A 15,436-nucleotide genomic window follows, 5' to 3' on the forward strand; every position below is an offset into this window, starting at 1 on the left:
TCGCCTGGTTGGTCATAGATGGAACACCTTAATCACAGGCTTCAAGGATCAGGGCTGCCCTATGGCTAAGCAACAACAACATCAAAAACAGTGGTGGTGCTGCTGTTGCTGTTACTACTACTACTACTACTACTACTACTACTACTACTGCTACTGCTACTGCTACTACTACTACTACAAAGGGAGAAAGAGAGAGAGATGAAGGAGAAGTATACCTGTGATTTCCTTTTTCTCACTGGAGACTTTCATTGGTGCCAAGATCATGGGAACACTGCCAAAATATCCATTGGTGACCCCTAATAAGAGAGACGCTAAGACAGCATATCCCTCACCATTTAGTGTTGGTTTGTGTACTGGCAGGACACACATCATCATCATGGGAACCAAGAGAATTCGGAAACAAGTAAACAGGATAAGACGACCTCGGGGCCAGTCATAAGGAATCGCAGCAATTACCTGCAAAGCAATCACAATTTAATTACTTTTTAATTACAATTAAAAATTTTATTAAAATGTTCTATAAAGGTGTTACCTTTTTTTTTAACAATGAAGATTTAAAATACATTTTTTCCATGAGTAGAAGAGAGGAGAAATCATCACTATCATTGTCATCATCATCATGAAATGTCCCCTTTTCCATGCTGGCATGGATTGGACAATCTGACATGAACTGATAAGCAAGAGGGCTGTGCTAAGTGCCAATGTCCGCTTTGGCATTAGTTTACAGGACATTTATAAAGAAAAAAGATATAGATATAGTCTTACAGCTGTTTCTGGGATATTATGGAAATCCCTTCATCAGAGACGATGTGAGATGGTTAAATAGAGGTAAATATTTGAGTTTGAAATAAGGAATCATTATGGAAAAGGAGGAGATATTCCCTATCACAAGGCTTTGGTTAGACCGAGACTATAGTAGAAGACATTTGTCCAAGGTGCCACATAATGGGACTGAACCTAGAACCACTTAGTTGAGAAGCAAGCTTCTTACCACACAGCCATGTCTGCACCTATATAGTAGACCAGCCACCAACTGAGCTACTTCAGCTTGATTAAATCGAGCCATTCTAGTAAGACCTTATTTAGAAAGAGAGAAATAGGTGAAACTTACTTTGCCAATGAAATCAAATAAATTAAATATAGCCATTAGAATGACTGGTGTCCAGCTTCGGAGTCGACAGCTGATGATTTGAGATTCAACACCGGGAAACAGAAGCAAGGTTACAAAATAAGCCATTCCAAGAGAAATCATATAAGGCCAGACACATTTTGTTGCTTCCCACCGCAATAACAGGGCTCCTGGAAGATAAGAGATGCTTGTTAGATATTACAATCATGTTCAGAGTTACAAATACTGTTGGAACTCCTAACCTAAAATTTGAAGTTTTATCAACAGTTTGGTTCAAGAGATATATTTTCAACGTACATTCAGGCAATATGTCAAACAAAACACACACACACAAACACAAACACATGTACATGTGTGCGTGTGTGTGTGTGTTTAAGTATATATGAGCATGTCTAGATGTGCAAGTATATGCAAGAGAAGACATACATAAAACAAAACATACAAATCTGCATGTATACATACATACATACATACATACATACATATATACACACATACAAAAATACCCAGCTGATGCTATTGAAATTCCAATGAAGGAGTCTTGGATGTAGGTTAGAAACTGGTTTTTTTCTCTATTGGCAAGAAATCTTGAAATAAAACTGAACACACACACACAGTGTATATCACAACCTGTCTTTATATCTACATCTCTATATTAACCACCCCACTCCTCACCCTTATGATATATATTTGCAGTTTTTTTTACTTACTTTTAACTGATGACATTTTCGGAACTTGAACTTTGTAAATGTGACCTTTATATTTGACCTCTTGTTCATTGATTTTAGTCAGTTCTGTTGCTGTGGCTGGTTTTATTTCTGGATTGGTTGGTGTTGTAGGGGTCACAGGTGCTGATCCTGTCAGGAACTCCTGCTGTATGCTGGCAGATGTTGGACTCTGAATCACCAGAACGCCGTAACTACCTCGTTGACCAGTGTGGTCCATTATGTCCACCTGGAAATGGTAAAAAAAAAAGAAAAAACGACAACAACAAAAAAACAAATTTCAGAAATAACAATCTCCTTCGTCATTAAACATTTCTAATTAATTGTTGCAAAATAAAGACTTTGAAGTGGGGTGTTAAGGGTGGGGAGATAGAAATCCTGTAAGGTTCCAGTCCAACCTGATCATAATGAAAATGGGCTTGATGATGGTGATGATGATGTTGATGGCAATGATGATGATGATGGCAAGTGGGTGATAATGAAGATGACAATGACAATGGTAGTGATGATTAGGAAGGACTATTATAGATGCATTAGATTAATACTTAAAACAGAGCTAAATACAATAAATAAAGCAGGCATTAATACTCCAGCTGTTCCAGTTAAAAGTTACAGTTTTAAAATTCTCAGTTGGATATTAAATGAACTAAAAAGACTAGAGAGACGAACAAGGAAAACGACACACACACACACACTCACACACACACACACTCACACACACACACACTCACACACACACACACTCACACACACTATGTATATCAATGTCTGTCTGTCTGTCTGTCTATCTATCTATATATATAAATATATATATATATATATATATATATATATATATATATATATATATATATATACAATTGTATGTATGTGTGAGTGTGTGTGTGTATATATATATATATATATATATATATAGGGAGTTAGATAGATAGATATAGATATATATAAAACACTACCAAAGTGATCACACACACACATAACACCTTCAAAGTAATCACTCACATACATATATAGCATTACCAAAGTAACCATACACACACCACACACACACACACATATATACACACACACACACACACACACACAAATAAATAACATTCTCATTTCCTTGTCTCTATTCTGCTTCATTGCAGAATCCACACTCTCTCATGGATTAATTAATGAATAAAACTGATCAAAGACCCTTTTATTGACTTTAAAAACTCCCCCAACTAGGATAAGCTTTTGATGAGCATCTATGAAATAAAAACACAGCTTACTAAGCTTACTTCCTCGGTGAAGGGACCAGATGCTGGATTAGGGTTGGCAATTCCTCGCTGTTCTTCTGCCACACCGGCCATCTCACATTGGCTGACATAATAACGTACAAACTGACTGCGTCGCACCACATGGAACAGGACGAAACAGAGGCAGACGATTGTCAGTGAAATTGTGAAGAAGATGATCGTGTTTGTTCTCTGGTTGTGTAGCAGGGCTTTTGTGAGGATACGATTGCTTGAGATGACTAAACCTGCTGCACCTGTTTGCGGAAGGAAAAAAAAATGAGAAAAATAAACATAGACATAAGCAACAACAGTTACAATGATGATGATGATGATGATGATGGTGGTGGTAGGGCCTCGAGGACAGTATCAAAAGGTATTCATCATCATCATCATCATCATCGTTTAATGTCTGCTTTCCATGCTAGCATGGGTTGGACGATTTGACTGAAGACTGGCGAACTAGATGGCTGCACCAGGCTCCAATCTGATTTGGCAGAGTTTCTACAGCTGGATGCCCTTTCTAACGCCAACCACTCCGAGAGTGTAGTGGGTGCTTTTACGTGTCACCAGCACGAAGGCCAGTCAGGAGTTACTGGCAACGGCCATGCTCGAAATGGTGTATTTTACTTCAAAAAGGTTCAGTTAAGAAAGAAGAAAGGGAGACGGTGAGAAAAGGGAGGGAAATGAAGAGACAGACAGTGAGGGTAAAAGAATTTAAATAATACTTACTTTCTCCTGTCATGACAGCTTGTGTGTAACGATGAGGTAGCATACTGGTGTAACCATAGAAACTGGATTGTTGAACTACAATGGAGAGATAATGATCAGTTGGTGAGGAAGAACTAGTGGGAATATAGGACAGAATGATAAGAATACAGGACATAGTGGTGGGAATATAGGACAGAAGTGATGAGAATCGAGGATAAAACTGGTAGCAATATAGGACAGAATGGTGGGGATATAAGACAGAGTGGTGGGAATATTGGACAGAATAGTGGAAATATAGGATAGAACTGATAGGAATATAGGATAGAACTGATAGGAATATAGGACAGAATGGTGGGGATGTAGGGTAGGGTAGTGGAATGTAGGGCAGAGTGCTGAGAATTTATTGACATATCTGGTAATAGAACAGCAAAAGGAATGTTTAATTTGCTATAAACATAGAAAGTTAATTAGGTTTGATATGGTGACGGGTGAGTCAAAATGATGAGTCAATAGAATTCTTGCAATTTGGCTTCCGATCAATATTTTGTAAAGAAATAATTTAGTTGATTTGAATAACCTTTGATTCTGTGGAGGAGAAAAAGAGAAAACTTGGCCCCGGGGCAAAAATGAAACCAGGCTGGAGTTTATCCAATATCAAGAAGTAAATAATCACTATACTTTGTTATATAATTCAAAGTATAGGGCAGACATCATGATGTCACAGTTAGATATGTTGGCACGATTGGCATATATATGTTCATAAACTGACCATTATTGTGTCAGCTGTTAGCCTGACCACAACTGCCTTATCTGGTACACTGACCATTACTATCTCAACTGACAAACTGACTGCAACTGTCTCAATTTACTGTTACTATCTTATTTGATAGACTGACCGTTACCATCTAAACTGGTGAACTGAATATTACTGTCTCAACTGATAAACTGACCATTACCATCTTGGCTGACAGACTGACCTTTCCATCTCAAATGAGAGGTTGACCATTAATGTCTCAGTTGATAGACTATTATTGCCTTAATTGATAGACTGACCACAAATGTTTCAATTGACCATTACTTAGTTGATAGACTGATCAGTACTGTCTCAACTGATAAACTGACCATTAGTCTCAGTTATTAGACTGACCATTACTGCCTCGATTGATAGACTGACCACAACTGTTTTAGTTAACCATAACTGTCTCAGTTGTTAGACTGATCAGTACTGTTTCACTTGACAAATTGACCATTACTGATACAATTGATAAACTGACCCTTAGTCTATTACCATCTCAGTTGATAGACTGGACTATACTGTCTCAGCTGGTAGACTGAAAATTACTGAATAATTTGGAAGAATCTTAAAATGTCATAGTATTTACTAATGAAGTAAAAGTTTACATTTTACTTCATAGACAAATGAAGACAGACATAGGTCAAGTAATATATGTTTTACAAGTAGCCAGTCAGTTTGAGCAGTGATTCCTCATATTTGGATTATAAATGAAAGCAGTGGCAACCATTTGTTCGTAATGATTTTGATGTTCTGGGACATGACAAAATATTTGACTGGCTCAACTTACTTGTTGATCCAACAGCTACCATACCGACTGCCATTAGGGTGATGCCATATGATGTTTCTTTGGAAAACATTTCCAGCCAAATGTCGCAGATGGTAACTAGCAGCAACACTGAAAATGCCACAATGTAACCAAATGTAATCCGGAGTTTCAAGCTGAATGTTTCGACAAGCACGTTTGTAGCGACTACGCTGAAGAAAGCAACCACAATATAGGTGAGACTCATGTCAAATTCAATGGTTGTCCTGGGGAATCGGTCCTACAAGAGAGAGAGCAACAACAAAATTGAACAATTTCCTTTCAAAAATGAAAGAAGACACAAAATACAACAAAACAAAATATTTGTTAATTGTACAGAGTTTACAATAAACTGAGTTGATAGTTGCAGTAACATGAACACTTCATTTTCATATCTGGTTTGCAAGATTCTTTATGTGAATTCATGTGTTGAAACAAATTTTGTTGAGTCAAGGGAGAGTCATTATGCCAATATTATTCACACACACACTTAAGGCAGTGAGCTGGCAGAAGCATTAGCATCCCAGGCAAAATACTTAGCGGTATTTCATCTACCAATACGTTCTGAGTTCAAATTCCACTGAGGCTTACTTTACCTTTCATCCTTTCGAGGTCAATGAAATGGGTACCAGTTATGCACTGGGTCGATGTAATTGACTTAATCTCTTCCCCCAAATTGAGGCCTTGTGCTTCCAGCAGAAAGGATTATTAACACATACACTGGTTCAATTCCACTCCTTTATTATTAGTCAATTAGTTAAATATCTAACTAACTAATCAATTGTTTGTTTAACTTGGTTAAACAGTAGGTCGTTTGTTTTGTCAAAACTCTTGCTATTTGCAGTCTTTCCAGTGACTTTTCTCTTAGTCTGTCACAGAGGCTGCATTACAAAAACAATCGATTAGTTAGTTGGATTTTTAACCAATCAACTAATAATTGAACTAGTGCATGTATTAATAATATCGTCATAAAGACTCTCACAAGACACAGCAAGATAAACATGGCTACATATAAATGATGTTTAAGGAGTTTCTCATTGCCTTTTCCCAACACTTTGCACTTCAAAGTAATAAAACATTATTTATGTACTTTGCTCCCTCTCTTGCCATGTTCCACAGTAAACTACTATGCCCTAAGTTGCCTATTTACTGTAAGGCAACCGGAGTGACCCAGATTGAACTATCCTTTTCAGAGACAGTATATTGCCAATGAAGTGAGAGGAGGGAGACCAACTGAAACATTCTACCTCAGCTACAAGTGTCTACAAGAAGAAAAACTATAATAACAAAAATGTAAAGACACCCACCATCCCACTTGCTTTATAACAGGAATCAGGCAGAATTATAACATACCCAGTGTACATGAAGGTTCTGCCAAATCCACCACCACCACAAACAACAACAACAACAACAAGTGATTAATTAATTAATTACCTGATAATAATCAACAGCTGTAATAAAACTGTTGTACGGCAGCAGGAATCCAGCTCCTGACATCACAAGAGCAAGGTAAATACAACTGCAAGGATCCCTGGGTGGTTTCATTTTCTCCTTAGCTGTCTGGGGTCTAAATGACCCTTCAGCTTTCCGGTGGTCGACTGGAGAGTCCTTCATTTGACAATAACCATGGCTGAATGTATCATCCATTTTTCACCGCCAACAGAGCAAATTTCTAAGACGTATGACAACTGGGGTATTTCAGAGTCTGTTTGCAGTCTTGTGATTTTGGTACAGAATAAATATATTTCCTTTATTTCATACTATATGCTGTGTGTGTCTATATGTGTATATGTTGTCAGTAAAGATATATGCGTGTGTGTATGTTTGTGGATGTATCTGTTTGTCACTGTAGACATGTAAGCATGAGTGTATCGATTTGTGAATTTGTCAATGTGTAATAATACAAAAATAAAGAGCTTTCTTCAATATTTCTGTGTGTCGTTTTTAAAACTCAATAATCTGAGCTCAATAAAGTTTAGTGGAGTCAATTGTTTATTTGTTTTAGTCTGTGATAATAAATCTTGGAAAAACTCAGCCAGTTATTAAGTTTGGTGATTAAACCAGTTGTGATGTGTCATGATGTTCTGGTGCCCTGCAATGCATAAAGAAATATAACCATTTATAACAGCTGGCAATATTATTGAAGAGACATAAAGCAACAAGCTGGCAGAATTGTAAGCACATCAGGCAAAATGCTTGGCAGTTTTTCACCCATCTTCACGTTCTGAGTTCCAATTCTACTGAGGTCAACTTTACTTTTCATCTTTACCTTTTCCAATTCCACTGAGGTCGACTTTACCTTTTGGAATCAATAAAATAGAACGAGTTGAACACTGAGGCCTATGTAATTGACTTACTCCCCTCTCCTGAAATTGCTGGCTTTGTGCCAAAATTTGAAATCATTATTATTGAAGAGATACAAGGTGGCAAGTTGGTAGAATCATAAGCACGCTGAGAAAAATGCTTAATGGCATTTCATCCATCTTAAAACGCATCTATACATACATACATATATATACACATATATATATATGTATATACATATATATATATATATATATATATATATATATATATATATATATATATATATATATGTGAAGATAAACTTATTTGGGAATGGATGTGTCACGTTCAATTAAATAAGTTCATAATATGATATCATCATCATCATTATCATCATTTAATGTCTGCTTTCCATGCTAGCATGGGTTGGACGATTTGACTGAGGACTGGCGAACCAGATGGCTGCACCAGGCTCCAATCTGATCTGGCAGAGTTTCTACAGCTGGATGCCTTTCCTAATGCCAACCACTCCGAGAGTGTAGTGGGTGCTTTCACGTGCCACCGGCATGAAGGCCAGTCAGCCGATACTGGCAACGGCCGCTCTCAAGCGGTATTTTGTCTGCTGTTACATTCTGAGTTCAAATTCCACCGAGGTTGACTTTGCTTTTCATCCTTTCTGGGTCGATAAATTAAGTACCAGTTGCGTACTGGGGATCGATCTAATTGATTGGTCCCCTCCCCCAAAATTTCAGGCCTTATGCCTAGAGTAGAAAAGAATGATAAAGAAGAAAACATTCTTTGAAATCCTCTAAATCTAGAAAGATGACGTATTTGAAAAATGAATAAATGAGTGTGTGTGTGTGTGTGTGTGTGTGTGTGTGCGCACGCACAGACTGAAAATAATAAAATAGAAACATCTGGTTATGAATATTAATTCTGCCAATTGTTTTGAAGGATTAATAAAGACATTATGGCAGAACAAAAGGCGTTGCTCATAACAACATATCATAGAAATAAGCTGGTCAAGTGGACAAGATGTGTAACCACCTGTTCTTCACTCTTAGCTTGTTACCAGTTCAAATCCATATGTAGGTGATTTTTTGTCACCATCATCATCTTCCAGTAGAGTGACTTGTCTAGGCCTAGACAAAGACAGCTCTTCCAGGTTGGATGTTTCAATTGAGTAATGCAGTATGAACATCTAGGCTGGGTTTTGGTTCATTATTGTTCTTTTGTTAGCTGAAATACCTCATCTACACATACTGTAATTACAGATAACAGCAGTTATCTGTTATGAAAGAAATCCTTTTAGTAAGGGAGCAGAAGGTTTGAGCACAGTAACTTCAGAACTACATGATGCACAAAATCATCTTTCAGTTTGGATAATAGCCTTATGAATGTTATTTTGCTGGGTAAATGTCACCCTGTTTTGGGGGAGTGGGTGACTTTCATCAAACATTGTAGGCCTTGATTTTAGTTTGAATATATCTTCAGCACATCTCTATGTGAACCATTTTAGGACCTGAGGCATTGAAATTTTGTGGTGTGCAAAATGTGGAGACATGACTAGAAGGATAATTTCAGGTACCCACCCCCTAGATATTTTTGATGGGTCAAGAGAAATACATATGTTGCCAGAGGTGGTTGGCATAAAAATGGCAAAGCTCCAACCAATTGGTTGATTTGCCATAGTAAAATGGATTGTATAAGCTTTTTACAGTGAAATGGTAAACAAATTAATAATGACAAAAGTTGTAAATTTACTTTATACATTGCAAGTTAATGACTTCCCTGTGCTTGGTGAGATCGCATTTTATTTTATTAACCATTATCATGTATAATATAATTACATCAATGCTGCCATTGCCACCACTACCACCACCACCACCACCACCACTTGTTGATGGTTTAACTAGCAACAACAAGATGGTTGAACAATAAATTATTTGCTTTCATCTGTCAGTTTTAAGTTCAAATCTCACCAAGATTAGAGTAGGAAGATGGTTGATGAGGAAGAGATTGTTAGAAAAGATGGTTACTAAGGAAGGAGGTTGCTAAGGAAGATGGTTGTTAAAGAAGTTGCTGAAGAAGTTGCTAATTTGATAGCTGCTAAGAAAAATGATAACTAAAGAAGATGGTTGCTAAAGAAGGTGGTTGCTATTGCCTTAGATAAATTACAGACAAAAGAATAATATTATAGCTGAATGTTACTTTTGTCTCAAGAGGGTTTTAAGGGCCAGTATTGAGTCCAAGTTGAACCAATTCAACACTGATTGAATAGGAGAAGAATGTATTTTTTACATAGATATTTCACTAAACATCCCATAATTCCTGTATTGGGAAATAAACCACAAAATACAGAGTATATTCTTGTTAGAAAAATGGTGACAAGAAAAATTTAAATGCAGAAAATGAGACAGAAGTCTCCCACCAGATTTATGTCTCATTTTCGTAAATGCTCTATCATTTATGAAAATGATAGAGCATTTATGAAATGCTCTGTCATTTCATAATGATAAAACATTGGCTAAACTGGCAATATGACCATCCCCAAATACAACAACAAAAATATATAAACGGGATGAAACATTTCATTATGAAAAAATAGAGCATTTCATAATGAAATGCCATATCACAGTAAACATTCCCAGGTGATCTATTCTTGACAAAGGAAACCTGAATTACAAGTTCTGCTTGTGACCAATAGATTTGAACTCACAACCTATGGAATAATAGCCCACTACCTTATTCATTCAACCATCTTTACCTGTACACAGCAAGGAGAGAAAGTATCCCTTTCTCTACAATAACAGACACTTCCTGGTCCCTCTATAACTGACACAAACACCACCATACAGCAATGCTGTGCATACATCAGGGAGAGGACAGCAGCTGTCACACAAAACATTTAAGATGTGTTCTATTTTTTTCAAATTGGGATTCATTGTTGTAAGATATTCAAGAAAACCTGACGTTTTTTCACATACATGGCTTGTGATATTAGTGACATGTGGTGGCAGTATGTGTGTCAGTGTGTCTGTGGCATGGATAACACTTTGCGAGGAAGAAATGCAGAAAAAAGATGGAAAAGTTAAAAGTTGGAATATTTTAGACGGCATCTGAAAGATAGCCACCTCTACCCCCACCACCATCCAACAATACTCTGCAGCCATTTACCCACTTCCATGTTATATCCCTCTGTTGTCCCTTCTACTGCTACTACAACAGTTTCTATTATTCTAAGGAGACATAGAAGGATATGTAAACAAATAAATAAACAAGACAAGATAAATGTATATATATTCTGAGATGATAAAGTATGGCCTAGACGTCGCGGGCTTCCCTTCCCAACTTGAGACTAGACCGACAGTATGACAGTTTTCCTGTTCTATAGCGATAGACCCCTCATATGGGATGCCACATGCTGTGACACCTTCTCCAGTGTCAACACGGTGGGTTCATATATATATATATAGGCTATGAGCGATAGTGGTGTTAATTGGACCCAGAGGTTTCAGGTAATGCTGAGTACGTGCTATGGATAGACCACAGTTAAGCTCCAGGTTCGGTGGTTATGGAAATAAGGGGTCCAACGTAGCTCTGAATATAAGGATTTACTTTTCGTAATGGGATAAAAAATAAAAAAAAAGACTGCGTATAATATAGAACATTTATAAATGTTCTATATTATACACAGCCTTGGTTTTTTTAAAAATCTCATTACGAAAGTTAAATCCTTTATATATGTTGTTGTTTATCCTTTTTGCTCCTTGTGGAGCATAGGGCCGGTTTCTCGGTTTCCATGGCGTATGTGTTCCCCTCTAGCTGGATGGGACGCCCGTCCATCGCAGCTTTACTCAAGAAACAGGAAGAAAGAGTGAGAGAAATTTGGGGCGAAAGAGTACAACAGGGATCGCCACCAACCCCTGCCGGAGCCTCGTGGAGCTTTTAGGTGTTTTTCGCTCAATAAACACACACAACGCTCGGTCTGGGAATCGAAACCGCGATCCTCCGACCGCGATTCCGCTGCCCTAACCAGCCTCGGATCTCTCTTTCTGTCCACTTCCTTGCTAAAGAAAAGACGTACCTTTTCCTGTCTCCTCATGGCTCGTCTACCTAGCGTTCATAATAATTTTTCTATCGTTTTGGCTCAACAGCCCGTACCGTTTGTTTTTACTGTCTTGTTGTCACTGTCCTGTTCTTGTTAACACTTTCACCCTCCGCAAAAAATCCCAAATTTTATTTAATTTGTTTTGCGGGAAGGACTGTTTCACGAAGTCGCCTATTGTCCTTGCCTTCGAAATGCGGAGTAGATGAAACAGAGTCAACTGACGAAGGGGTGTACTCTTTATGTTGCATGTCTCGTGTCTGTTTTTTTTTTCGTTGTTCGAAAAAAGTTCGTTTTCTACGTTTTCGTTTTTATATTTTCGTTTCTCATTGTGTTTAACGTTTTTTTTAATGTCCTGTACCCATATATGCATGTATGTATACATATAGATGTAGGTATGTACATATATGTATGAATATATGCATATATTTATATATTATTTATATTATATGATAGAACGCCACGCATCCTTATAGATAGATAGATAGAGAGAGAGAGAAAGATAGACAGATAGATAGAGAGATAGATAGATAGATAGATAGATAGAGAGAGAGATAGATAGATAGATAGATAGATAGATAAATAGATAGATAGATAGATAGAGGCTGCTAGTTGAACAATAAAAAGTACAGATGCACACAGATACATTTACATCACATAGCACATACACGTACATATAAATATATCACGCATACACATAAAAACATCTCACATACACATTATCACACATACTGACCATAAGAATAAATATTTCCGTTATAACACACCCAACTACCCCGATATACGACATACAGCGGAACAGGAGATAACGGGGTAAGTGAAGGTTTATAAAAGAATAATTGCTTAGATTGTACCTTATTACAAGTCTGTCATCGCCAACGTGTGAGCTAGAATGATTGATACAAAATCGCATTTCAATAAACCCTGTTATGTTCGTCGCCTTGTACCTTAATAATTACTCAGATACTGCAGTCATGTCGTTAATAGCTTCGAAAAAAAGCATGAATGCAACAACTTCTATTATTCCATTTCGTAGATTAAAGAAAACAGGAACTAACTGAGGCACAGGAACTAACTGAGACACACAGGCACTCTTAATCCACCTCTCTCTCTGTCTCATTCGTTTTTTTTTTCTCCACCTCTCTATCTCTCCCCGCTCCCTCGCTTGTATGTGTCTGTGTTTGTATATTTGTGTTGTTGCATGTCTGTGAATGTATATGTGTTGTGTATTGTAACATATCCGTCTGTTGTGCAACAAAGTATATGTTTATGTGTATATGCATCAACGGTGATTAACCTTTGGGCAGCCCCGATCGAGAGGGAACCTTTGACATATCAGCTATGACCATCCCGTATATCTATAACTGGATTCTTACCTTTTGTTTAGGACAGTCGTGTGATTGGAAGGTGTTTTGGCCGCTATTTCTAGTCGGTGTAACCACAGTCTTAAGGATACGGGGACCAAAGATAAAGGGCAATCATTTTAGAAAATCCTGAATCTTATTTCCAAGGTACTGTCATTGGGTTGTAGTCACTAATACTGGTCCCTGGAAAGGAATTGGCGATAGTGACAGTGGGTCTTTCTTTGGGGCAGAGAATCATAACATCAAAAAGCCATGGGTCGTATGTATGTATGTATGTATGTATGTATGTATGTATGTATGTATGTATGTATGTATGTATTTATGTATGTGTGTTTGTTTGTTTGTGTGCGTGTGTGTGTATAAGTGTTAAGTGTTTGAGTGTTGGTACATCTATGTTTTTGTATATATGTGTGGATACATGTATGTCGTAGAGAGAAGGAAGACCAGTGTTAATGTGTATGTCTGTGAAAATTATGTGTGTGTGTGTGTGTGCGTGCGCGCGCGCGCATAGAGTTGGAGGGATGAAATGCATCAGCGCGTACGTGTATGCATGTATGCACGCATGTGTGTGCGTGTTTAGCAAACAAATCTGACCAACAAGTTGCCAATGATGTCATGCAGCTATTTTCGAAAGCGAAAGTAAAATGTACGCGCTTGTGGATTTCTGTATACGTTTGTATGAATACAAGTGTATGTATGTATGTATGTATGTACGTATGTATGTATGTATGTATGTATGTATGTATGTATGTATGTGTGTGTGTATGCGAATGTGTGTGTGTGTGTGTGTACACTAACACAATTCTATGCAACAGCACCTGCCGTGTTATTGTGTCTAAGAAAACAGTAAAAAAAATGGTTGCATCCCTATATCTGTCTGTTTGTCGCTATAACAGCACCACCACCATCACCACCACCACCACCACCACCACCACCATCACCATGCGCATCATTGTCTGTGTGTCTCCAGTTTTCTTTCACCTGTAACATCATCACTCAACTTATTAAATTCTTCATCTTTGTGTTTAATTAAAACAACGCATCCCTAACACACACACAAACACACACACACACATGTATGTATTCATGCATGCGTTTATAGTGGTATTGCGACGTTTTGATATATGCCTTCAGACTATATATGTATATATGTGTGTATATATAAACATCTAGGTGTGAAGCTTCGCTTGTATGTATGTATGTATGTATGTATGTATGTATGTATGTATGTATGTATGTGTGTGCGTGCGTGTATGTGTGTGTGTATGTGTGTCTGTCTGTCTGTATGTATGTATATGTGTGTATATAAACATGTAGATATGAAGCTTTGCTTGTTTGCATGCATGTAACATGTATATATATATATTTCGTTTTGGAATATATATATATATATATATATTTATATGTGTGTGTGTGTGTGTGTGTGTATGAGTGTATGTGTGTGTGTATGTGTATGTATGCATGCATGTTTTCACTTAAGATATTTGAGTATATCATCATCATCATCATCATCATCGTCATCATCATCTTCACCACCACCACCATCACACAATGTTAGCGTCAGAGCCTGTATTCGGTCGTTGAACTTGCTTACAAAATACAACCAAATTTCCCTAAAATTGCAGCCTCTCGTCTCTAAAATAAAGAGTACTTTAGACATTGAAGTCCCCTGGTCTACAGACCAACAAACAGACAGGGTGGTCACTACCGAAAGACCTTTGATCAGAGCTGACCTGAACCTAAACACCACCTCCACCACCACCACCATGAAACATCAAACAGAATTGAACCCTCTCTCTCTCTCTTTTCCTTTCTCTCCTCACAGAATCCAAAAAAACATAAAGGGAAGCTGGGCCAACCTTTGTGTCCACCACACTCTAAGTGGTCAGTGTCTTCCTTTCTGTTAAAGTGGATGGATACTGCTCCTACGGATGACCCTGTGTATGTGACTCTCTCTCTCTCTCGTCTTCCAATGACGGACAACAGACTTGTTCTGTTGAAGCTAAGATAGCATGACGCACCGATTCTACATGGTTTTAATTAAATATGAAAGACTGGTGTTAAGAGAGACAGCAGAGAGCGAGTAGTATGTGTGTGAGGGTGAGAGGGAGAGCAAACAAGGAGAAGAGAGAGAGAGAGAGGGAAAGAGCAAAGGCTATGAGAGAGAGGGAGGGAGAGCAAGTAGTGAGTAAAACGGAGAGCTAGAGGAGGTAAACGCTGTCAGAGAGAAGAGCAAGCATTGAGAGAGAAGGA

The 15,436-nt window shown here is 37.7% G+C and overlaps 1 protein-coding gene across 3 annotated transcripts in view; it reads right to left on the reverse strand.

Moving 5' to 3' along the window:
• LOC106869843 (equilibrative nucleoside transporter 4) overlaps window positions 1–15,181 on the reverse strand; it is a 16,821-nt gene extending 1,640 nt beyond the window's left edge. Inside the window, exons 1-8 of one of the 3 annotated variants that reach the window (XM_014915747.3) lie at window positions 15,043–15,181; window positions 6,860–7,517; window positions 5,411–5,666; window positions 3,849–3,923; window positions 3,114–3,373; window positions 1,840–2,083; window positions 1,112–1,299; window positions 216–456 (exon numbers count right to left, since the gene is read on the reverse strand). In XM_014915747.3, coding sequence (XP_014771233.1) covers window positions 216–456; window positions 1,112–1,299; window positions 1,840–2,083; window positions 3,114–3,373; window positions 3,849–3,923; window positions 5,411–5,666; window positions 6,860–7,072 — 1,477 coding nt within the window. In that variant the 5' untranslated portion in view covers window positions 7,073–7,517; window positions 15,043–15,181. Of the gene's footprint in view, window positions 1–215; window positions 457–1,111; window positions 1,300–1,839; window positions 2,084–3,113; window positions 3,374–3,848; window positions 3,924–5,410; window positions 5,667–6,859; window positions 7,518–12,673; window positions 12,926–15,042 lie in introns of those variants that run through there. The other 2 variants (XM_014915748.3, XM_014915751.3) reach the window with 2 other exon arrangements.
• Window positions 15,182–15,436: the final 255 nt, after the last annotated feature.

Source organism: Octopus bimaculoides, chromosome 20 (genome assembly GCF_046866305.1).
Source record: "Octopus bimaculoides isolate indiv1 chromosome 20, ASM4686630v1, whole genome shotgun sequence".
Lineage (NCBI taxonomy): Eukaryota > Metazoa > Mollusca > Cephalopoda > Octopoda > Octopodidae > Octopus > Octopus bimaculoides.